Source organism: Lichenostomus cassidix, chromosome 13, assembly GCF_008360975.1.
Source record: "Lichenostomus cassidix isolate B80296 chromosome 13, HeHo_3.0, whole genome shotgun sequence".
Classification (NCBI taxonomy): domain Eukaryota; kingdom Metazoa; phylum Chordata; class Aves; order Passeriformes; family Meliphagidae; genus Lichenostomus; species Lichenostomus cassidix.
This window is the reverse complement of record NC_139494.1, coordinates 18,304,212-18,328,486: the sequence shown is the minus strand read 5'-3', so window position 1 is coordinate 18,328,486 and position 24,275 is coordinate 18,304,212. Positions and strand designations below refer to the sequence as shown.

The 24,275-nt window shown below is 44.1% G+C and overlaps 1 protein-coding gene across 6 annotated transcripts in view; it reads right to left on the bottom strand.

The window, feature by feature from the left end:
• Positions 1–23,872, bottom strand: part of TCERG1 (transcription elongation regulator 1) — a 29,761-nt gene extending 5,889 nt beyond the window's left edge. Inside the window, exons 1-15 of one of the 6 annotated variants that reach the window (XM_085074111.1) lie at positions 23,736–23,872; positions 22,658–22,883; positions 20,027–20,179; positions 19,627–19,864; positions 16,824–17,066; positions 13,173–13,235; positions 11,718–11,918; positions 10,299–10,414; positions 9,142–9,227; positions 8,005–8,165; positions 7,139–7,205; positions 6,620–6,755; positions 5,710–5,799; positions 4,885–5,003; positions 2,768–2,918 (exon numbers count right to left, since the gene is read on the bottom strand). In XM_085074111.1, coding sequence (XP_084930237.1) covers positions 2,768–2,918; positions 4,885–5,003; positions 5,710–5,799; positions 6,620–6,755; positions 7,139–7,205; positions 8,005–8,165; positions 9,142–9,227; positions 10,299–10,414; positions 11,718–11,918; positions 13,173–13,235; positions 16,824–17,066; positions 19,627–19,864; positions 20,027–20,179; positions 22,658–22,883; positions 23,736–23,860 — 2,175 coding nt within the window. In that variant the 5' untranslated portion in view covers positions 23,861–23,872. Of the gene's footprint in view, positions 1–2,767; positions 2,919–4,884; positions 5,004–5,709; positions 5,800–6,619; positions 6,756–7,138; positions 7,206–8,004; positions 8,166–9,141; positions 9,231–10,298; positions 10,415–11,717; positions 11,919–13,172; positions 13,236–16,823; positions 17,067–19,626; positions 19,865–20,026; positions 20,180–22,657; positions 22,884–23,735 lie in introns of those variants that run through there. The other 5 variants (XM_085074110.1, XM_085074112.1, XM_085074113.1 and 2 more) reach the window with 5 other exon arrangements.
• Positions 23,873–24,275: the final 403 nt, after the last annotated feature.

Genomic DNA, 24,275 nt, shown 5'->3' with positions numbered 1-24,275 from the left:
AGAACAGCCCATTAATGCCAGTGGGATGTTGTGCTACAGCTACAGCTCTATTGCTTTATCTTAAAGGAGCTCAACAAAATGCTAAGCAAACTGTTTTTTCATTGTAAAATTAAGAATGTTGTTTCAAAACATCATAAAACATGCATGCAGTTTTGAAATATGAAGCTTTCTAAGCCATGGCACTTGAAATATTTGTTAGAAACCAAACAGTTCCCAGCTGTTACTACAGAAGTCTCTAAGGTAAGGGTTTCCCCAAGCTCTTGCACAAATCACCTCTGCATGGATGTATGACATAGGATGAAGTGCCACACTGCTGGGAGCACAGTGGCACCAGCTGCCACACAAAGCCTCACCTGAGGCCACCACCACAGGCTGCAGGAAGCTGCTCCTGTGGGAGCTGCCAGCGGCACCCTCATTGCCTGATTCCCTCTGGAGCTCCTCCCCTGCTGTGCAGCTGCCAGTGGGACCAGCTCCAGCCTTGCCAGCTCCCAACCAGGCAGGAGACAGGAGGGCACAGCCCATTCCCAGGAAAACCAATGGCACTTCAGGCCTCTGCTCTAAAGCACATCTTTCACTTCACTTGGATGCCCTGTATGCAGCACGAGTACTGCCAGCTCAATTTAAATTTTAACAAAGAAGGTGAAAATGTCTCAAAAAGTTGAGTCTAAAGCATCTCACCAAGGAGTGACATTTTCAGACCCCAGCTGCGGATGGTGAGTTACGTGTGCCTGCACTGAGCAGAGTATCATGCACAGCTCCCATCTGGGGACACACCAGCACAGCTGCAGGACATTTGCAGCCCAACATCCCAGCAAGTCTGTGTGAAGTGGGACGTCAGGCTCATCCGCTGGCACAGCTCATCCCGGGGACATGGAAAAAGGCTGTGTCTCCAGACAGCACAGGAGCAGCTTGGTCACCTTACCTGCCCCACAGTGCCTTCCCTGATATCCTCAACCCCCTGCTATTCCTCTCTGTCATCTGAGAAGTGTTGGCATTGGATTTACTCATTATATCAGGCACAGGAATAAAACCAGCTGCAGGAAAAGCTGGTTGCTCCATCCCCATCCCATAAGCTGTAACCCAATGAGGCAAAATCAACCATTATATACATATATCTAAAACCCTTACATTAAAGATTTCTGTAAAGTTGATTCTCCCTAAGTAAAGATTTTGGACAGACTGAGAAAGCTTCAGGTTAAATGCTTTAAATTTTCTTTATGTTTTAAGCACTTTCAAAATCAAAGGAAAATAAGGCTGAAAACATTTCAGGTGTATTTAGAAGTCTTTTTTTTTTTTTTTGGCAGTTAACACATTGCAGGTACAACTCTCATCACTTCACAAGGAAAAAAACTAAAAAAATGTAAAGTACCGGAACTGCGGGAGGCTAAAGTCACCACACAGAGATACCAATGCTTTCCTCACTAGGGAATCCCATAATATTTGCGTGTCAGTGATTGACAGCTGTCAGACTGAACTGATTGACAGGCCGCACAGCACATAACTGTAAAGTCTATCCACTTGTTATAAAACAGAATACATAAAATGGTTACAAAAGGCTTTTGGAGAAAAAAAAAACATTATTCAAAGCAAACAAATACAGTCTCTTAACTTTTCAACTTTAGAACAATCATGCAACAACAAAACTAGTACTTTATTCTTTAAAGTCTTCAACTGCGCTATTAAGCTGAAAAAATACTTTAAAATTCCATATTTAAAATCAAACTGCAGTATGTAAAATCTAGTCTGGAAGCACATCAGTTCCCCTCTGAAAGCACAATCATTTATGGAAAACAGCAGCAATAAGGCAATGTTTGTGAAAATCAAGTACAGAATCAAATTATATCAGAGCACCCAGATTTTAAAAATACACAAAGGTTCCTGACAAATGAAACTGTCCCCAAGTCTGACCTGTCCCCCAGCACTTCCCTCTCCTACAAGCATTCCAGGTAAGGAAATCTGCAATAACTACATACTACAAAATAAAAATTGCAGATTTTCACATGTCCAAAATGATTGGCCTTCAGAGGTGACCTTCACACACACACACAAACACACAGGGACATGGCAGTAAGTGGCCCTAGGTTTTGATGTCCCCATTTGATGTCCCCTCTCCCGGCAGGAGAGCTGCTCCCCACCACCCGCGGTGCAGGCACGTGACATTGGGAATTCATTAATCTGTAAGAGCTGACCTTTAAATCTAATAAGCAGCAGTTCATAGGTAAGATCTATTTATTCAAAGATTCAGAAGTCCCTAAGCGCCTGCTTTGAGATGGAATGGGAAGATAGGGGAACTGTTTGAAACTTAACCAGAGTATCCTCAGGGAATTGCAAGTCCCACCTGCCCCCACTGAGGGAACAGAGAGGTAACGGCCAGCTCTGGGGTTCCAGCCAAACAGGGAAAAGACTCCATTTCCTTTCCATGCTTCAGGACAAAAGAACTTAATAAAAAAAAAATAGAAATAAAGCATTACTTCAGTTTAGAAGATAATGTTACTTGCTTGGGTAAATGAAAAAAACAGTGTCATTGTTTAAGCAAACTCAGCTTCACAAGTAAACACAATTCAGTTCTAGATATTCTATAAGTCAGTATAACTGCAAACTTGAAATTGTTCAGAAAGACATGGGGGACACCCCTGAAGTGTTTGCCTGTAACACCTCTAGGAAAGCACAGGCCCATGTCTCGGGGAAGGCTCAGGGGAGCCAAGCACTGGCTCTGTCCCATCTCACTCACACCACTCACACTGCTGGAACTCAAGAGTCCCCTTACCTTCTCTCCCCTGGTCTTCGAGTCTTCCTTCTCCTTCTTTCTTGCCGCTGTGATAAACTCATTAAACAAGGCCTCTCGATCTTTCATCTTTTCAATTGCCTTGAACCTCGAGTCTTTAGCATGCTTGGCTGCAAATTCACTAAAAGTAGTTCTGCAACAAAATGGCAAGTGAACTCATTTGGCAGAGCTGTCTGGGCTGGGAGGCAGGTTCAGCAGGGAAGCGTTTCCTCTGCTGCAATACATGCCAGAGCACAACTTACAAACCCAAAAGGCAAATCCTATGGTCTCACTACAGAGCTGCTCGACCAATCAACTCTATAAAAGGAGTCAGCACTCACACAAGAGGTGGTTGTCAGAGACTTACAGGGGTGGGTTGGTGTGTTCTGATACAGCCACCTGCAGAAGGGGCAGGTGTAGAGAGAGACTACAGCGCAACCAAGGAGAAGAAACAAAAAACCACAGTTGTCTACAAAACTCTTCTTTTCTGTGGGTTAGCAGTTCAGCCACCAGTCTGTCCAGGTATTTCACAGCTGTGAAACCAAAAATCTCAGGTGCATTCACTTGCAGCCAAACCATGCTAAGAATTCACCAAGAAAACCAGCCTTTGGTAGGAATCCCCACAGAACATTGGCTGTAGCAATTCTTCCCCCTGCAGTGCACATTGCAGAGACTGAGCTTAAACCACACTGAGCTGAAACCCCTCAAACACTATGGGCAGAGGCAGCAATACTGGGCTTTTGACCCATCATCCCACAGCATTTCCCTGACCGTTCTCTCACCTCCAGGGCCAGATTCCAACCTGTGCAGTAGGTACAGTACTGCCACTTACCTCGGAAAAAAATCACTACTGTGCTTTTTCCAAGCTCTGATGCAAATCTGGCCCCAAGAATACGTGAGACACTTATAATCATACGAATGTTTTCATCACAGCATGGAAATAATTAGACTTGGAAAATCCAGCCTACTGTTGCTGTAGGGTAAATTGAAACAAGAAGAGAATTTGGTAGCTTATTCAAAAGGATTAGAAAGTGAATGTACAGCTAGACTGAAGAACAAGAGCTGCTCAAGTGAAGTGGAACACAAACTCTTGAGCATGTTGGACTGAGATAGATGACAAAAAGCCAGCCTGGCACTCACAGAAGTACAGCAATATCTTTAGACAAACACTGAAACCAGAAGACAAAGGATAAGATTAAACAAGACAGTATTTCAGCTGGAATTCTCTTTCCCACCCCAGCCCATAATCAGGTAAAGAATCAGTCTCAACATGACACACTGGATGTATGCAGAAAGCTGAGGATACTAAAATGTTTTTTAAAGCATTTCCGTGTCTCCAGTCTTCCAGCCTACTACTGAGTTATAAGTCAGCTCTGAAGCAATTTAAAAGTTACCATAACACTGTCACCAAATTTCCAGAACAAGTCACTGGAAAAAACTGAGCTGAAGTGAAACAAATGAGTTGTTATTTCACTGGAAAAGAATTAATGCCAGATGAGCCAAGAGATGCTGAAAGAGGATGCTTCAAAGCTTATCTGGTGACATAAGCACATATCTCATGACCTCTATGTGAGGAAGCTGTGAAACAAACAACACTAGCACTGAAATCTTGAATGTACATTCACTGTCATCCCCTCGCTCTTATTGCTACCAGTGGTCTGAACGTGAGGGGGGCGTAATCATTGCTGTATTAAAACTGGAACATTTTCTCATATTATCACTGACATATTTTGTAACAAGAAAAACATCCCTTCAGCCCTCTACAAACCCAAGAAACCTCCCTAGTACTTCTCAGAGATTTATCAAGAAGAAAGAGAATTATTAAAGAAACTTGTGGTGGATCCGACGCCTTTCTCACAATCCAGGCAGTGTGCTGAGGATTTCTTCAACTTGAAATCACTATAAATATGTAAATCACTATAAATATGTAAATAATTATAAATCACAAGTTCTATTATTTCATGGATTAGGTGAATACAAGCAGACAAAGGAAGATTTCAACAATATCTCATGATTTTTCTCCTCTTTGCCCATTGTGAACAAGGTTAGTCAACCCAATACCACCCAGCATCCTGCATCCTAGTAGAGCTTATGCACATGAACCACAAAGAAGGTCCTACCTTGGATTAATCTTTGCTTCTTCCATCATTTTCTTGAAATCCTCCTTGGCCTGCATTATTTTATTTTTCTTCTCCTTGCGCTCTTCCTCTGCTCGCGTTTTCACATACTGATCAAACACCTACAGAAACACCAGTCACCCACAGCAAACACACAACTGACACACAGAAGCTCTAAGGAAGAGGGAGGAAAAATCCCACCTCTTTCCTTCTCTCTTGTTTCCTTCCCTTGTTGATTTCAACACAGAATCAACACAGAGGAGGCACAAAGCTTAGACACTTTGTATTTCAATATGGAAATGATTGCTGCTGCTGCACAGGCAGGGTGCTGTACCTAAACACATCATCTGAGACCTGAGGAGAAGTTCCTTACACAATCCAGTTAACATTTTCCTGGGTCCCACGTTTCAGACACTTCCTGTGTTCTTGAAGCTTTCCATTTGCCTACATTCACTCATAGAAAAGCTGCTGAAGTGAGAACTTACTTAACAATAAAAATGCACTTTTTAAAAAGAAAATAGCTAGATTATTTATAATGCCAATACTTGGACAAGATACCCTCACTATTTCATTCGGGTTTTGGCAGTGCTCTGTAGATACACAAGTTTCACTGTGTTAAAATAGGAGATCTCCCAACCACAGGAAATAGAAAAACTATCAACACTTTCCCTTGCTGGTTCCTTCCATTTCCATTTAAGCAAACCAAAATCATGACAAAAATCTTTTGCAACACTGATTAGTCTGAAAGGTTTGCAGGAACAAAGACTGAAGATTCAGATAAACCTGCAGTAGCTGTGTGTTGATGGGAAGTGAATTAGATTTTTTTACCTGTTTCCTTTCTTTTGGGTTGAGCAGCAAGTAACGAGGATCAAACACAATCTTGTGCAGCTCTTTCTCCCATGTTGAAAAGGCAGAGACCTTGAATTAAAAGAAGACAAATACACAAATTATACAGGAGTTGTACAGTTTTGCTTGAAAACACTAAGACGTGATGAAAAGAGGAAAACAAATTCATCCTGGAGTTTTCACCACTAATGGATGACAGAAGCTGTCACAGAAAGTTTCAACATTAATTTGCTTTGAAAACTTCTGAAGGATAACACACACATTTACTACTGCTGTGTGACATTAAAAATTAAATGTACATCGAAAGAAAGCCTTGAGAAGCTGTGTTCCATAGGCAGCTGGAACCACTTTTATTTTTTAGCTATTATCCAAATTTATATTCAACTAGTCTATCAGAATTGATAGCATCAAGTAGATTTCAGATTTAGTTAACTAAAAGCAAAAGGTCTCCCATTTAAAGATAAAACTGTACAGACTAGAGTGGAAGTTGCTGCTTTTCTCAGTAGCAACATTTCCAGAAATATTAAGGATGTATCCAGTTTGTGTGTCCTATTCATCTTCAACGGCAGCTTCCATTTAGGTAATTACTTAATTTGGGGAGAAAATTGGGGGGGAGGAAAAAAAAAATCTGTCTTGACTCTGTCATTTCAGTTGGATAGAAATCAAAGCTTTGCTGTAATTTTAATGTTCTTTCAAAGCTGAGTCATATACCAAGACCATTCATTGATCAGAGGAAGGATGAGATTGTTTCCTTGCACAAAGTGTTGCAGGCTTGGAATTCACCAAGAACGGAGACCTCTGCATGAACCTCCCTCTCTCCCTTCTCATACACACATTTCTGATCTGAACCTCTCTCTCTCCCTCCTCACATACACACACACAGGTTTCTGACCCCTCTTTCCAGCAGCATGTCCTTGAACTGCTTCATCCGAGCCTCCAGAGGGACAATGGCTCTCTCTCGAGCAGCTTTAATCTCAGCCTCCATAGCAGCCTCCTTCTCAGAATCAATGTCTTTCATATCATCTTTCCTGAAAAAAACCCAAACATGGAAGTGTAAGTTGAGAAGTAAAATGCCAGCCCTGTAGGTTAGAACCTGAACCACACCAGGACAGGGTGGATATCACTGATCATGCTAGAAGAACAGGCTTACAATCCATGAAAGCCATTTTCAGAATCAAATGATTTCCAAAACACATGCTATTTCCTCTCTGCAGGAGTTTCAGCTGTCTCAGGGAAGTATCAAATACCTGAACTGCTGAGCAGCAGAAAGCTGATGACTCTTTTCACCAACCCTTCCCATTCTACTCTGCTGGACACAACATACATGGCTCAACATGAATATACATGAAGTGACAAACTCCAGTAATTTTACCTACACAGACCACTTGGTATTGAAAAAGCAAAAACTTACTTCCGCTTCTTTATTTTAATAGGCTCATCTTCATTTGCTTCCTCTGCAGCTTCATGCTCTTCTCTAACTGTAAGAGATTTCAACAGAACTTTAGATTTTATATTGACGAAAATTTTTAAATTTATGAGTGAAACCTCATGCACAAACCAAGGAAAACATGAGCAGCAATTATGTTCTGAAAAGGGAGACACATAGCTCTCAGTCACTTTTGGAGTAACATTGTAGGAATTTCGGAACATGACTGGTGGACTTTAGCCAACTTGAAATGTAAAATGACAAACACTGAGCTCTTATTTTTAGAGGAAAGCTACTCAGGCTAAACAATCTAATGAAGCACGTTTGGATCTACCTGATTACCTGCACTTTGCCCTCCTCCAACTACAAAAGCCCACATGTCATCCCAAGACCATTTCCTAGAACTCAGTCCAAAGAGAAATCTCATCTCAGCAGCCTTTTGAACATTCTCTGCTCTTGGCAGCTATTTCCAAACTCTATTCCAACTGATGATCTTGAAGTTAACTCCTGTTCTGTGAAATCCCATTTGTACATTACGATTAATATTTTCTGGTCTCTTTCTTATAAAACAAACACAATCCTTTTTTTTTTTTTTTAGTTGGTAAAAACTGTGGGGTTTTTCAGCCAGTAGGCATTTAGCAAAATAATTAACCTTGTTAGTATCTACTTTCTTCAATGGGCTATCTTTTTCCTCAAAGGACTCTGCAATCTGCATTCCCCATTTATACATCTTTCCAGTATGTCATTACATTTCTGTCATTTATTTAAATGCTACAAGCTTTGGAAAGCAACACAAAGTAAGTGCTAAGTTATATTCTGGCTTCCTAAGAAGGCAATAAGATTGCTCTTACTAAGCTTTTTTCCTTCTTCCATTCCTTTTTTGTGTGGAGGTTCTTGAATAATTTTGTCCACATCAGCTCTCCCGATGAGGTCGTCGGGTCGGTCCCACATGGACAGACGGGTGGTGGGGTTGTAGAAGAACACACGCTCATCACCAGTCCACACCACACACCTGCAGATGGGACAGGAAGGTTGGATTACCCTCACTGTGTTACCACATTCCTACACTGAAGCATGATGGTCACACGCAGACCCAGCTTACACTGACTGCACAGCTGCCACACATTCCTACTGCCCAACTGGGACCCTGAATTGCAGCTTTTCTCTGCTGCCAGATTTGAAAATACAACAACTGAAATTTGAAATTGAAAATTAAATTTTAAATTTTTTTTTTCTCAGGAGTCCCAGGATGTTCAGTTTTTCTTTGGAAAAAACAGACTTTAGACAGTGGAATCAGATTTTGAGATAAATGTACCTCATCTGTTCAATGCCCCACAAAATATGAGAAAAAGCAACCTAACAATCTTGCCATAATTCTTTAAGCAATGGAATAAAAGAACCACAGAGACAATTTAGCGGCAGACAGTCTTAAATATTAAACATTAATAAAGACAGCAACAGCTAAATTGCTAAAATGAAAACAATATACCTTTCCGAATAGGAAGACTTTTACCTTTGTCATGCAAATACATACAGATAATTTACATATATTACACCAAGAGTCACCTTCCTCATGACATCCCTTGGGCACCTGAGCAGTTTCTGGGCCAAGTGAAAAAAAAAAAAAACCAAAAAGCTTGTTTTGGCCAGCAGCTGCAACTATTCATTCCCCAAGGCACAGGGAAAGATTTTTTTGGCCAGTATTTCATTCAGGAGGAACTGGTGGCAGAGGAAGAGTCTGGGACATGAAGCCCTGGTAACAAACCCGCAGGACTGAAGGCACTGAATGGCCAATGTGCCCCGTGGAGCACCAGGAGAAGTGGCACCATGTGAGCAGCCAGGTGCTGGCCAGAGGAACCTGGCACTGCTGGGGACAGCAGCACACCAACAACACACTCTTCACACACTATCACTTGCTCAAACTCCCCAGCAACCTCCCTGGTGGCTCCAGCAACAGCCATGTCAGTGCCATGGCAGAAGTTACCTACCACGGGGTGCCTGGAATAGGGGTGGTGGCAACCGGCTTGGCCTTCTGAGCTGCCTTCTCTTCCTCTGTCATTTCTTCCTCTTTTGGCTCCTCAAGGGAAAAAACAAGTTAGAGGATAAGGCAATGACAGCTGGCTAATTATTAGTCACACAGTAACCAAGTTGTTTTATGGAAACCACGCTGACAAGCAGCTCACAATGACACTTCATCCATGCCTAGAACAGAAACACTGGAATTGCAACAGCAGCTGCTACTCCAAAATCCCAATTCTAAAACCTCTAAGCATTAACTTCTGATTTCAACAAAACTTTACTTAAATACCTTCTTAGGTCTGTGCAAATCCTAGAAATCCAAGAAGGTCTGGATACAGGTGCAAGGGTGTATTTTCTGACAAAGGCATTTTCATTTATTCTTAAAATTAGTTTATTTGATAATGAGACACGGAGTATGAAACAGTAAAAACCTGAAATAACCTCTGTAGCAGAAATCAGCAAACTAGTAACTATGTCAGAAGTAAACTGGGTGGAGTGGCAACAAAACCCAGCAATTGCATTCTGTGTTTTTGCCTACTAAACTACATTGAAGTTCACAGAAATCAGGAAAAAAGCTTTAATTTTTATTTAAACACCCCATAGCATCCTCAGAAACTATGCTGTTCAGCACAGCAAAATGCCTCCTAAAGGAAAAGTTACTTTTGTTTACTGAAAACACTACAGCCCTTTCTAGGACATGTGTTCCTAACAGCCTAAACTTAGCAGTTACAGCACATGGAGAATATAAGAGCTTTGTGTCAAACTGTTCAAAATAATGAAGCAAATAAATAGAGAAAAGACTATTAAATATTTCAAACAAAGTTGCATTTTCTGAGAACCTTAAAATCAGTGAGAGAACACCACATCAATGTAATGAGCTAACTTCTGACCTGTGCTCTTATGAACTTCTCAATGGACATACTCCGTATGTTTCTTTTGAATGTTCTTTTTCCCTTATCTAAAAAAATTAACGAAAGAAAGATCCAAGTCCAAAAATGGAGGCCCTCAAATCCCCTCAGGAATTTCAGAATTGAATAATTAACCATAGCTCCTGCCTGGGCTAAGATGCAGCCACAGCTGAGGAATGGGAGACTTCAGACTGGCTTTTGGGTTCAAGGTCTTTTACCTCCTTTATCAGCTCTTTTATAGGTTCTTCTTTTGGCTCTTCTTCTTCTGTCTCCATTGGTAAAGGCTCCTCCGAGGGTTCTTTAATTGGCTCTTTGACCTTCTCTTCCATTTTTTCTAAATAAAGATAAGTGTCTCCCTGAGTATTACTAAGAAACCACTACAGAACCACAACAAATTTCTTTTTATTGGTATAATTTTCCAAACACAACACCAACCCAAAGCCTCTTTTCAAAGTATTCTCACCACTTTCTGTCCCTTTTGGACTTTACAGTGTCTGCATATAAAGTTGTGGTTATCTCCTGTGCCAAGATCTACTTGGAACTGGAAAATGAAATATTGTGAGGCAGGTATTATACTAAAAGGCTGACTAAAGGGTACCAACAGAAATGCTAAACCAATAATAATTACCAACCAACAGTGCAACACTGAAGACCACTTTCACATTTTAAATGCTGTGGATAAAAAAAAAGTAAAAATCAGAGACAGTTAATGCAGAATCACCTGGGGATTTCTCTGCACTCATTTACAGAAAGTGTAAAATGTATAATCTTCTCTCAGCAGAATTAGTATTTGCTGTCTTAGATATTTTCACCTCAGTAAAAAGACCTATTATTTAACCTAAATTATTAGGAAGATGGGCATTGATTAAACAGTGTAAGTGTCCTGCATTTGTCTAAACAATAATTTCTTGTAACTAAAAATTCAGGATACGATAAAAGGCACAACTGCTTGGATTTGTTTTCTTAGATTCTTAGATTTCTTAGATTTCAAGAATCTTGGATTCTTGTTTTCTTTATAAACTGAATAAAAGCCATAGGACTTTTGCCCCTTCCTCCTTATTTATGATACAAGAGCAATTTCCCTCCCATGTAACACCACCCATGGCTCTAATGTGCATTCACATGAACACAAGCCACAGAATACTGGCAGAACACAACATAGGGATGTGGACGACGAAGGTGATATTACTTTACTTCATAATCTACATCTGTTTATACATTTAGTTTTTCAAGAACTGAAATTCAGCACAATGGTCTTCATTTTTTCCTGGTTTACAGCCCTTAGAATGACTCACTATTCCGCTCAATTCCCCTCACTTTCTATCTGCAACTGTAACCTTCCTGAACAGGTGTGTAGGTGACGTACTCACTTTCTACTGACATAAGAATATGCATTTACACAAGGCACAGGATTTGGAAGAACTCTAGAACCAAACACTCTTGCAGTACAGAGAGAAACAAGCTGCAGCATTCAGACTGAAGACCAACTCACGTGGATCCTTATAACGAGAACTTCAAAATACTCTTAAAGGAGATCAGTGATTAGAAATACTGCCGCTTGCATTTTTAAACACAACCACTGATGGTCTGAGCCATATTCCCAGTAGAAAGCTGTAGTTAAAAAAAACCCAAAGTACCTTTTTCTTTCAGTTCTTGAGGTTTTTCCCATGTGGACTCCAAAGTTCTGTTGTTGTAGTAGTAAGTCTTTCCATCTGCGGTTTTGTACTCTGTCCACTCGGAGACCGCAGCAGCTCCGGCCAGCGAGGCAGGGGAGGCAGCGATGGCCACCTGCGGGTGGATCATGGGCACGATGGGGGGAGCCATGCCCGGCAGGACTCCTGGGCAGAGGGGAAAAAAGGAAAAAGGAAAGAAAACAGTAAGTGACAATGCAGGGCCTCAGAATTAACACCTAGCATATTACTGACTTAACTTACAAATATTCCACCCATAGAAATAAACAGAAGGATTGTTTTCAATGTCAAATTGGAAAGTGAGGCATTGTTACCAAATTTCCTTCCTGTGTTCTGCAATCAGTAATGCCCATTCCCAGGCAAATTAGATTTTAATGTATCTATTTTTAATTAATGTGTAATTCTGCAGAGCACAAAGCTTGTTAGCTTTTAGAGATTTACTTTGTTATTTCAAAATTAGGTGCTCTATTTATTAAAGAAGTCTTTATCAGATGTCTGTAGCAAATAATTGGTTTTTTTAAGTCTGCTCCACTGCTTAATTATGCTGTCATTGTAAGAGATATTCCTATTGCTCTTAAAAAGGCAAGAGCAGATTGAATCTGAACCGTAGTATTTAGAACAGAACTCTGATAAATCTTAATACTGGCATTAATTCAGAGCCTTGGATAAAACCTGATGAGAATGAAACAGTATCAGATCGTTTGGTTTGTTTAGTACTGCCAACCGATTTAAAAAAAACCATTTTATTGAAATCCTAAAGCAAAATGGCAAGTAAATATTCAAAGATAAGAAAGCCAGAATGCTGCAGTATCCTATTATCTCCCCATTCATCTCAACAGACTATAATGCACAGATTTGGAATAACAAGTTCTAGAGCAACCAATTGGATAGGATTGGAACTACAAGATCATAAATTTGAGCCTTTAACTTTAAAAAGTCTCATTTTAAATAATGAAAATCACACATTACACATTGCCATAACGTGTTCTCAGCGAGTGACTACTCTTAAATCTACAACTGAAATATGAAAGTTCACACTCAGACACACAGACACGCACACAACATGCGAGCACAGCCAGCCACTGCACATGTGGAGCAGGAAAACAAAAATCCACACAAGAAACTAGGAACTAAGTATGGGCATGAGAGTCACAGTCATTACAGAACTCAATGGTTACAGAAAACTGTACGGGAGTTTGGGTACAGAATAAGCTGACACTAACAGTTATTTAGGGAAGTTATCTCCTGACCAAATACAGTATTTGCATTTATACTGGTTTTGAAAATAAAGTATATGTAATCATTCAAGTGGGGAAGCAAATAAAGAAATAAAAGAAACAACCACATTCACTACCATGCCAACTTACAGACAAAACGAACTAGGATGGGTTTGGAAATTACCGGTCTTGGTGGTAGCGACTGTCTTTACATACGGGCAGCTGACTATTTGCATCATTGCTACACCTGCAAAACGGATAGGAAGCATGTTGGAAAGCTGCCATGGGATGTCAGCTACCACGGGGTGTTACAGACTTCCTGCCATAATTTGGAATGCCATTTGCAGTTGGCAGAGAGGAAGCCTCCCGGCAAGAAAATGTGAATTACTTTTGCTCCAACATTTTACGTCAGATCAAATATAAAACTAATTTTAAGCTGCAGCAACAGTCTGCCTATGTTAAACCAGCTGTTTAGTGAGTTATTGGGATGCCATTAAAAAGAAAGGTATTTCAGTGAAGACTCAGGGGTTTAAGTTCATCCAAGGGGGGAATGCAGCTCTCCTTGTATGGCAGCACCACAGAAAAATACCTTGCTACTGGGGCTGCTTCCATGGAGAGCAGCAGCAAAATCAAACTCATGGGCTTTGCAGTCCTCAGTCTGCTGCTGCACTTAGAGAGCAGAGTAACGGTAGAAGGACAGGTCTGAACTAGTCAGAGCAGCAAAGCAAGGCAGGGTATACAGCCAAGTGCAACCCAGAGGGAAAGCTAAGGTTACGAGGGTCCTTACAGAAAGGCTGGAGGTGGAAGAAAGGAGGTACAAGAAATCAAAGCAATGAAGCTGCAGACAGAGGTACACAAAGATGCACTAGGTCAGGGGCATTTTCTTTTTTTTTTTCATTAGTAAGAATGGCATGAGCTGAAAATGCTTTAAAAGCCAAAACTCATCCTTAAAAAGGTGGCACCACGCACTGGTCTGCTCTCCAGCTCAGTAAGAAATAGATACAAAAAGGCACAAAAAGGCAAGCAGCTCATCCTCTTTGATTAGATGAAAATTCGGTGGGAAATCAGACAAGGCTGAAGGGAACACATTTCCAAAACCTCAATTTTTGGTGTGGAAGGCAACTGTAGAAGTGCTCTCTGGCTGGTCCAGTCAGGACACTCAGAAACTAAAACACTTCCCTTCAAAAGTTCCAATTCATCATCTGAGGTGGGAAATGCTCCAGTGGAAAGTGAAATTAAACCCCTGTGTTTAAAACCAAAGTAGTTTCTGGGCTTGGTCATTAGAGATCTAGTATGGAAAGCATACATAAATATTGCCAATTTATTTGAAAATAAATTTGTGAGAAGACAGAAATGTTTTCTAAAAGGAATTTCAATGAGAGAATTGCAGCTAGTTTTATTTTTAAAAGTACTGAATTGAGACATAAAAACATGGACTCAAGCAGCACTGATTGAAGCGCTTGTCTAAATTGGAAGGGTGGTCATGTTATGTACTTGACAATGGATCTGAAAATTCGTTTTGTTAAGGAAGTTACAGCATGTCTCCAACGTCAGTCAGCATAAATAACACTATCTGTGGGAACGCTGGAGTTAGGGATGCTGCAGCGCAGATTAGACTGAGCAAACACCCATGCTGTTTCCGCTGCCAAGGTCATTCCCAAACATACAACTGACTTAAAATGTAGGAATTGAGAGAAAGCAGACTTACTTTTTAAGATCTGAGATTACGAGATATCACTAACGAACTCTTCCATTGCTCCATCTTACGACAGTGTAACACAAAGATTAACTTTGAAATCACTTGACAGTGGTATTGTTCAGCTCCCTGTAACTTCAGATCCTCTGGCTGGTATCATACCTAGTGCTGAAAGCCCCAAATATCTACAGTCTAACCTTCATAAGCCCTTCTGACTACACCTGGTACTGTCTTGATGCAATTTGACTTCTCCTCTGTTCCTTGTTACAATAAAATATTTTACTGTTTCGCTTTTCTTTTATAGCGTTTAGAAACCAGCACAACCAACTCAAGTTAGAATTAGCTGAAAGAAGCTGATAGATTTCATCCTGTAATTAAGCAAACTGACAAATCAGACCCACTAGTGGAAGCAGCACTTTGCTGCCAGGTGTCCTTCCTACATGCTGTGGGCTCCACCTGCAGCCCAGCTCACAGGGAGAACGGGTCAGAGCCAACACTTCTTACCAGGGAAGTTAGGAAAAAAATAATTTGCAAAAATGAATTTCAGGAGATTGATGTTCCTGCTCTGTCTTTGCTCCTGTACTGCACTACTCCCAAAACTTTTTTATCTGAGAGCCCACAATAAAGCCCAACCCAGGCATACACCCAGAATCTCCATTTCCACTGACACTCTTCTCCACTGTCCTGACCATCCCCATTTTACCCAACAGATCACACCTGCACAGATTATATCCCTCACAGTGTGTAAGGACCCTTCATTCCATGCTGATCCCTTGCTGGCAGGGTTAGAGATGGCAGTTCAGAGCATTCAGCTGACCACCTTTAAGGCTTAACTCTTTTTATTATTCTTCCAAACCTCACCAATATACAGATTTCTTTCTCCCTGTACCCTTTATTCACTTGTTGTTCAGCCTAGAATATCATGCTCAGAACAGTATTTGTTTCCTGGTTTAAAACAAGTACTACACTGTGATTTCCTTTTCGAACCAATACAGATTAAAGTAGCTTTGCCCAGTTATTTTAGACTATTGTAAAAGCAGAGGCAGATAAAAGCTGGTACTCTCTTCTAGTCAGCACTTTAACTACTTTCAGGCTTTTTTCCCTTATCAAAGGAGTGTTCCGAAAGGTTACTTTTCATCCATTCAATTCAATGGGAGGTAAAGGCCTCCCTTCACAGCCACTGGGTGGCTGCCTTAGGAGGACAGCAGGGAAGCCACCTCATTCAGCTTGTACAAAGAATCAGAAACACAAGGGTGCTGCTCAGAGCTGCTTGACTTTTTACATCTGAAACTAACTTGGATCCGATACAACTGCCATCTCCAACCTCCCTCTGCAACACAATCAACAGTTCTTGGTGTATGTTTAGTGCCACTGTGCAAAGAAACACATCACTTTTGTACTAGAACAGGAACTCAACCATATCCATGCAAATGAAACGTGGTGTGTAAGTGCTATGTGTCATTAGTGATCTCCTGGGAGGCCCTCTGCAACAACTACAGACAGCGAGTGAGTCCAACATTTTGCCAGCCTAAAATTCCTTCCTTAGGTATCTAAGTATTTCATAAAAATTTAAGAAACTATAATATATCCAGAAGCAGTGTGCTGCCATCTAAGATTCCTTCTATGTGTTCTTTAAACCTAAAGCCTGTGAATAACAACACCCTGGCATCCTAAATGCCTCATTATGGTCCTCAGGTCATACCTCAACACTCAGCATCCTACACACTGGTTGCAGCCTAAGAAAACTGGGAACACTTGACATCACTGGGGTCATGATTTCCATGGTAATTCTTACTGCTCATCCATGTCCTAGTGAATATTTACGCACAAGACTTAAGGTCTAAATCAAGTAAGTAGAAAAAAAGTAAAGCATTATTGCAATTAGTAAAATATAGTGCTCAATATTGTCATTTAAACATTATGTGTTTAAATGCAGCTGTTAACTGCCAAGTATAGCAAAGAAGTCAAAAAAATGTATGTTCTTTGTTGATTAAAAAGTCTGTCTGCTAACCCTGAATTCTTTCAGATATACTCTGAGGAGAGGATCCAGGCAAGTTCTGTACACAGTGGACACATGAGTGCAAACAACTGACAACATGGACATGTAGCAGACAAGACAATTACAGTTTGCCAATTTACCTGGAAGTGGAATAGGCATGCCAGGAAGGGGGACACGAAATGGAGGTACCATTACTGGTGGAAAAGCAGGAATTGCTGCAGTTGGTTGAGGTACTGCATGAGGAACTGCAGGAGGCAATGTCTGTGGGACTGGCTGGGGTACAGTCTGCACAGGTGTAGCAGAAGGAGCAGAGGTTGAAACACTGACTGATGGTGTGGCAACTGAAACACCCGAACTCGGGGTCTGGTCTTGTGTGGTAGGTGCTGATAAAAAAACACAAAGAACACCTTGTATCTTAGACACTGCAACATATTGCTGTAAACATACTGGCACTCTGTTTCCCGTATATAAGCAGGTATGCTCAGATAAAATCAGCAGGAAGACACTCCTGGACAAAAAATGCTTTGCCTTCTCTGGAACATTAAATATTCACAAAGAAAGTAAATTTCCAATTTCAATTTGTCCCATTCTTTACACCTAACAGGTCTCTATAGCAGTAGCAGGGGTGTATCAAAGGACAAACACAGACTGAAATGAGGTTCTGTTCTGTTCAGAGAAACAGAAAGGGAATGTTACAGCAAGTTTCCAATGGCAACAGGCTGTCCTTGTGTTACATGAACACAGGTTCTGCTTTTAACAGCAACAGCAGCAGCATGTGCATGACAGCAGTCTGCCTGAAACTATGCTGGGCTGCGCCCCCAGAACAGGAAAATGTCAATAAAAATGCGTAAATAAGCAAGGAAAAGGAAAGTATTCTTCTTCAAGAGCTGCAAGAACTTGGACGACAGCGCCTCTCAGCAGGAAAACACACAACTGGCATTCAGTTCTATAATCCTTGCAACATGACTGGTTTCAGTTTCAAATTGTTTCAATTGGGAGCAAACAGTCTCACAGCACAGGCCAACAGGAACTAGAGACAAGTCTGCTTAAACTTGTAAACTCCCTCTGTAAGATTTGATGCAAAGGAGAAGGGAAAAAGAAAAAAAAAATACAGAAACCACACCAATTTACAGCCATATTCCAATGGGCACACCATGCATGTTCTATCACTAACAGAAACATTCCAAATAACATACCAGTATTAGCATATTTAAGTAAAGACTTCTGATCTTTTGTTAAGCATTTCAGAAAGGGTGAAAGTTCTTAGCAGTGCCTAACATTTAGGGAAACAGAGCAGACAGTCAGTATGTGATTTGTAAGACCTAAGTCAAACCAGTACCAGGCAAGAATGAAGCTCAGCCAGAGGTCCCAGTTTTTTTTACAGGCCAAGTCAAAGAGTTATAAAATTGTTTTAAATTATAAAATGTTATCACCTAGGCACAGACACCGACAGTTACAGTTCTTGAAAGCAAAGACAAAGTTTAGCAGGTAGAACAGGTAGAAGTGGAACAGATTCAATATTAGCATTCAATATTAGGAAATTTGACTTCGGAGAAAATGCAAAGAGCTGCTCCCAAAGCACGATTATCTCTCCCAAGCCTGACACTGGGCCAGGGGCTAACATCTACCTCCCACCTGACTTGTGTTACTCAGCACAACAGTTAGGGCAGACCACAGTTCAACACAGCTAATTAACAGAATACCAAGTTACCCTTCAAATTAAACAAAAGCCCCTAAAATGCTTTGAGTAATGTAAGTTCTTTGCCGCTCTATGATGTGTCCTCCCTCCAGCCTTAATAAAAGCAGAATTGGAGGGTTATCTAAACCTGCCTCCCTTCCACACACAGATTCTGAAGTTCAAATTAAATGGTGAATTAAGCTTGACTTGTCTCACCTGTTACAGCAGAAAGATGAACTCCAAAGAATGCAACTCTACCCCACAGTGGGAGATGGAACAGTTCACCTCCTGCACACTCTCTGGCCTGGCTCAGTGCACATGTCTGAGCCGGTGCAGCTACAACGCCCAGTGTCCCAGTGCTGGATTTTGGCTCAGCACCAGTGCTGTGCTGTCTGTCTGTGGCCCTGCACGCAAGACAGGACACTGAGCTGCTCCTTCCCCTGCACACCTCACTTTGGGCACGCGGAGTGACCTCACTCACTGTGTGCTGTTAACACACTCGTGTGCAAACAGACCCATAGTATATAATGCACACCTCTATCAAGATGTCCCTGAGGCACCTGGGCAGCACACATGTGCCAAAGTGCAGTGCAAGTCACACTGCTGTGTGCACAGCCATGCATTATGTGCATGTTTCATAATTTCAGTCCTCTCTCCTTAGCTGGAAAACCCCTACAAGCAAAGGCTCAGTCCACGGGAGCAGCAGTAATAAATGAAAAAAAATGGCTCCAAGGACTTTCTTTTTCCTCTTTGTAGAATTCTAGAACATAGGGACTGAGAAGCCTTAAGCAGAAGAATAATGCTAATGAAATAATACCAACAAAGCAGCTCTATTCTATAATCAGCCAATGCTCACTGACCATCAGCTCTGAGACCCAAACTCCTACAGCAACAGATGCCATGGAGAAAACATGTAAATTGCTGCAACTAAACTCCTACCTCAGATCAACACTTCTTGTGAAAAACTTTTAAAAACAATTTTGCTCCATCTACAGTCAAAAGGAAATAGATGTGTAATAGCTCTGATACGATGTAATAACAGCAGAAGAAAAAATATACAAAGACCTGAAGAATTCTTTGAGACTGGGGGGAAAAAATGTTTGCATGCAAAATTCTTCTGGACTGAACACTATACTTTAAATTCACACTCCATGCTGAAATAACTTCCTCTTGGATACCAAAGCTCTGCTGTAGCAATTCCCCATGCAGCATCCCCACGACCTGCTCCCACCACCGCAACGCCTGTGACACTCCCAGGTACTCACTGGAGTTGGTCTGGGACACTGAGGTGGCTGTGGTGGTGGTGGACGTGGTGGAGGACTGTGTGCTGGAGGAGGTGGATGGAGAGGCTGCAGATGCAGGGCTGCTGGTGGTGGGGGTGGAGGCCCCCACGGCCTGGGCCTGGGCCGCCAGCATCGGTGTGAGCTCTGACTGCTGGATGACCTTGACCCCATCCGGCTTCGTCCATGCTGACTCTCGCGTCCGTGCATTGTAGAAATACACCTAGGGCGGGAGAGTGGCCCCATCACACCACAGCTCACTGCAGGAGGAGCGGTCACAAATGGCCCAGTTCCTCCAGTGGAATTCCAACCCAGTACTTGACTATGTGACCAGGGCTCACAGCAGGACCACCCATGGCTCCACTGTTCCCGGCACCCATCTCACCTTCCCATCTGGAGTTTTGTTCTCTACCCAGATCTCCTCAGCTGGGGGCATTGCTGGTGTTCCCGGCGCAGAGACCGGTGGCATTCCTGGAGGGAACATCATACCAGGAGGTGGTGGCATGCTACCCATGGGAGGAGGCATAAATGGTGGTCTCTAAAGGCATATAATAACAATAATGATGACAATGATAACAACAATATCATTTTAAGTAGTTTTCCTTTCTTAGAGAACCAACAGACAGCACACCAGCAGTAAGGACAACTCTGCCAGGCTTGAGAGCTTCTCTAACAATCCACTGCTCCCAGCTCGGGGAATGTGCCTTCTGCCAACCCCCCACCTACGGCAGAACAGCTGAAGCCACCACTTCACTTGTGAGATGCAAACATCAAGGCACCTGAAAAAGGTGGCGTGAAGAGAAATGCAGTCAAAGAAAAGTCCTTTCTGAAAAGGAGAAAATATCTCAAGGCAAGGAAGAGAAAAAATGGAAGAGCTGTTCCCAAACAGCTACTGCTCAGACATCCCCACCTGGAAACCAAATAGCCCAGAAATCCAACAACCTTCCCAGGAAAGAAATGTTAATAAAAACTGAATGACAAGTAAGTGTCCAATTTGTCAGCGCAGCTGAGCAGTGGGCTTAATTACAATCCATTACACTCCTCAATTTCCTACTAACTAAAATTCTAACTAGTGCAAATTAAAATATAGTAAGATGAAATTACATGTTCACTTTTGCATAAGAAACCCTGACCTGTCCTGCACACAGTTACCTGAAAGCCTGAACACCTGTTTCTAATTCAAAGTGCATTCAGCTTTCTTATTTTAACTTGTTTATTTGGACTGTTTGAAATTCCCTATGCTCAACAAGTACCGTGAACACTTCCCAATAAAATCAGTTGACAAAATTCATGGAGTTCTTTAACTTAGTCTGCAAACACCTATAATTGCTCTAAGTACCCCCATCACTCCAGCTCTAACTGACTGACAGCCTTGAGCTCCACGGTCACCCTGAGCATGTGGCAAGACGAGGCTGGTGCAGCCCAGGACACCCCCTGCCACAGGGAGGTGACAAGCTGCACACACACAGGCCCTGAGCTGCACCCCAGCACCCACAACTGCAGCTGTACCCCTGGAAGCTGCCAGTGCTGCCATGTCCCCTTGGCTTCTGTCTGCATCTGGCTTGCGTCAGGAGCTTCCCTGACATCCAAATTTCTGCTCTAAGAGTGATATTTTAAACTGCTCTTTAAGTCCATCCACCAAACTCCTAACAATTATTTGCATAAAATACTACTAAAAAAGGAAGCCAAAAGTGCATGGACAGCATTCTACACAAATAAAAAAGCCCTCAAGGCAACTGCAGCCTGCCTTCCCCGCCTTGTTCCTCCCCCATAGCTCTTGCACCTGCTGTACCGTGAGCTTCCTCTTTCTTGCTCATACAACCTGTAGGAAAAATCCAGTTAAAAGCAGCTCACTTTCCACCTGCTGCTTTCCCCAAACCAGGAGTAAAATCATGTGGGCAGTCAGTCCAGGTGTGCACCCAGAGTCCCAGCACATCCTGAGTCCTGCTCCAAGCACAGCTCTCCCCATTCTGACCACAGACCCTTCACCATCACATCTGCCCTCACATCAGACACAGGGCAGGGAGTGAAGCCCAGCCCTCAGTGTGGAGGAGAGCACAGTGCCGAGACACCCAGCTATGGCTGATGCTGGTGAGCAGCTGCAGAGCTCATGGCCTGGCACAACAAACCAGCCGTGTATGACAGCTGGGAGCAGCAGCACAAGCAGGACATAAATCAAATGCAGAAATCAGGGAGACACCCACAGACAGGCCTGGGATCCAAAGTAACTCTGGCTGGTTCTTCAAACTGTACTTACAAAGAGTGGATTTAATCCGTTATTTACAACACGAGGTAATTCAGCTCCTCAGCCTGCCCACATCCCAAACAGCACTTACACTGCCCTAATGGCAATGCACCTCCACAAAGCAATTGAATAATAGCACAAGGCAATTAAAACAATCCATTTCTCATTCACAAAGGTGTTGTCCCTTGCAAACTATCCAGGCTTCTGAAAAGCAGACAAAAGACCTTAAAGCATCCATCAATTTAGCATTGCCTCAAGGAGCTGAGCAGAAGCTGCATTTGCATACCACAGGTATGCAGTGGTGTATAACACCACACCTGAGCCCTGTGCTCTCATCTTGGCCTGCTGTTTCCTTCACCCATTTTAATGTTCCTCCTCACACTATTTCCACAAAATCACAGAATCAATTACGTTGGAAAAGAGCTCCCAGACCCTTGACTCCAATCGGTGCCCAATCCCCACCCTGTCACCCAGCAGAGAACACTGAGTGCCACACCCAGTCGTTTCCTGGACACCTCCAGGAATGGAAACTCCAGCACGACCCTGAGCCTCCTTTTGTCCACGCTGAGCCTCCCTAGATCCCTCATCTGCTCTCATCAGACTTGTGTTCCAGACTCTTCACCAGCCTTACTGCCCTTCTCTAGACACACTCCAGCACCTCAATGTCCTTCCTGAACTGAGGGGCCTGGAACTGGACACTTCCACGTGTGAAAACAAACGAAAAACCGTTAAATTCCAGTTAAACAACATAGGATAATCCCCGTTCCTTACCTGTAGGTGTGGAGGCCCCATGGGCGGGGGGATCCCCCCCGGCGGCGGCATCGGGGGCATGCTGGGGTCAAAGGGGGGTCGGCCGAAGGGGGGCCGGGGGGGCGGAGGGGGGCCCCGCATCATCCCGAAGGGCGGGGGCGGCCGCAGGAGGGGCGGGGGGCCCCGCAGCACCGCGCTGGGGGGAGGCGCGGGGCCACGGAACCGCAGTGCCTGCTGCTGAGCCATCCTGGGGAGAGAGGGGGACAGGGAATACGGGTCATTGTCATTTGCTGCTGCGATGCAGGAAAATCAGTTGTGACACAAACAGGGAAAAACCCAATAAACACCAGCAGGGTGTGCAAAACGTCACGTTTGAGTGGGTAAAGTACAGTGTGCAACTACTTCAGGAGGTTCTTCTACTTCACAATTCAAGGTTATTAGTCCTCAACTGTGAATTTCTACTCATGCAAATGGATAACCAGAGCTGGGACGGGGCACGCAGGCATTGGGAAGAGCATCCTTCCTTATCTGCCGAAGTGCTCTGACCCCCGGCTGCAGCTCCGTCCTGAGCCCCTCCCGCCCATGGTGCCCGGGGTGGTGTCGGTGCTGCAGCACCAGGGACTGCCAGGAGCTCCCGTGTCCCCCGCAGGTGGGACCCGCGGCAGGGCCTGCCCCGACCACCGCTGTCCCCACGCTGAGCCACCCGGCCCTCCGCACGGGGAGCTCGGAAACGGGGAGAAAGAAAAACCCCTTCGCTTTCAGGACCAGCAAAAACTCCTCTGCGGCTCTGGGGGCACAGTTTTACCCGCCACTGAGCGCAACGGTCCCATGAGGAGTCAGACTCGAAAAAATCGGAGGTTACGAGATGGTGAACGACAACAGGCACAGCCTATCCGCACTCCGGGGGGAACCCCCGGCACCCGGTCCCCCGCCCGGGAGCGGCCCCGGCCCTACGAGCGGGAGCAGGGCCCGTCCCGCCGCACGCGGGGCCGGGAAATGGAGGCGGGAGAGCTCCTGCCGGCCCACCCGCCCCACCCCACTCGGCCCCGCCCCAGCCCGCCCGGCCGGACAGCCCCAGCCCGGGCCCGGCCCGCGGTACCGGAGGTCGCTGCCGAAACGCTCGCCTGCCGTCGCCGCCGCTTCCCCGTCGCCGCCGCCGCCCCGCTCCGCCATGGCCGCCACCGCCGCGCGCACCCGCCCCGCCCCGCGCAGGGCCCGCCGCATCCCATTGGCCGCCGCTCACGCCCGTCAGCGCGAGCGGGGCCGAGCCCGCCCCGCCATTGGCCGTCGCGCCCGCCGGCTTTCAATGGGGGGAGCCGGGCGCGCTGCGATTGGCTGCGCGCGGGCGACTCGCGCCGCTCGCGGCTGAGGTCACGTGAGGCGCGACCCGGGGAAAGAACCGGAAGTGACTTTGCGCAGTAGGAGGAAGGGGCGGGAGCAGCATCCAATCGGCGGTCGCAACCACGTGCGCCAATCACCGCCCGCAGGCGGGGCGCGCGCCCCGCCCCCCGGAAACCAAATAGGGACTGTCCCGCCCCGTGACGTCACGGGAGCACGGAGCCAATCACCTATCCCGGGAGCAGGGGTCCGGGTTTCCGCTAGGGAGCGCTGTGCGCACGGGCGGCGCGAGGGGCTCTGT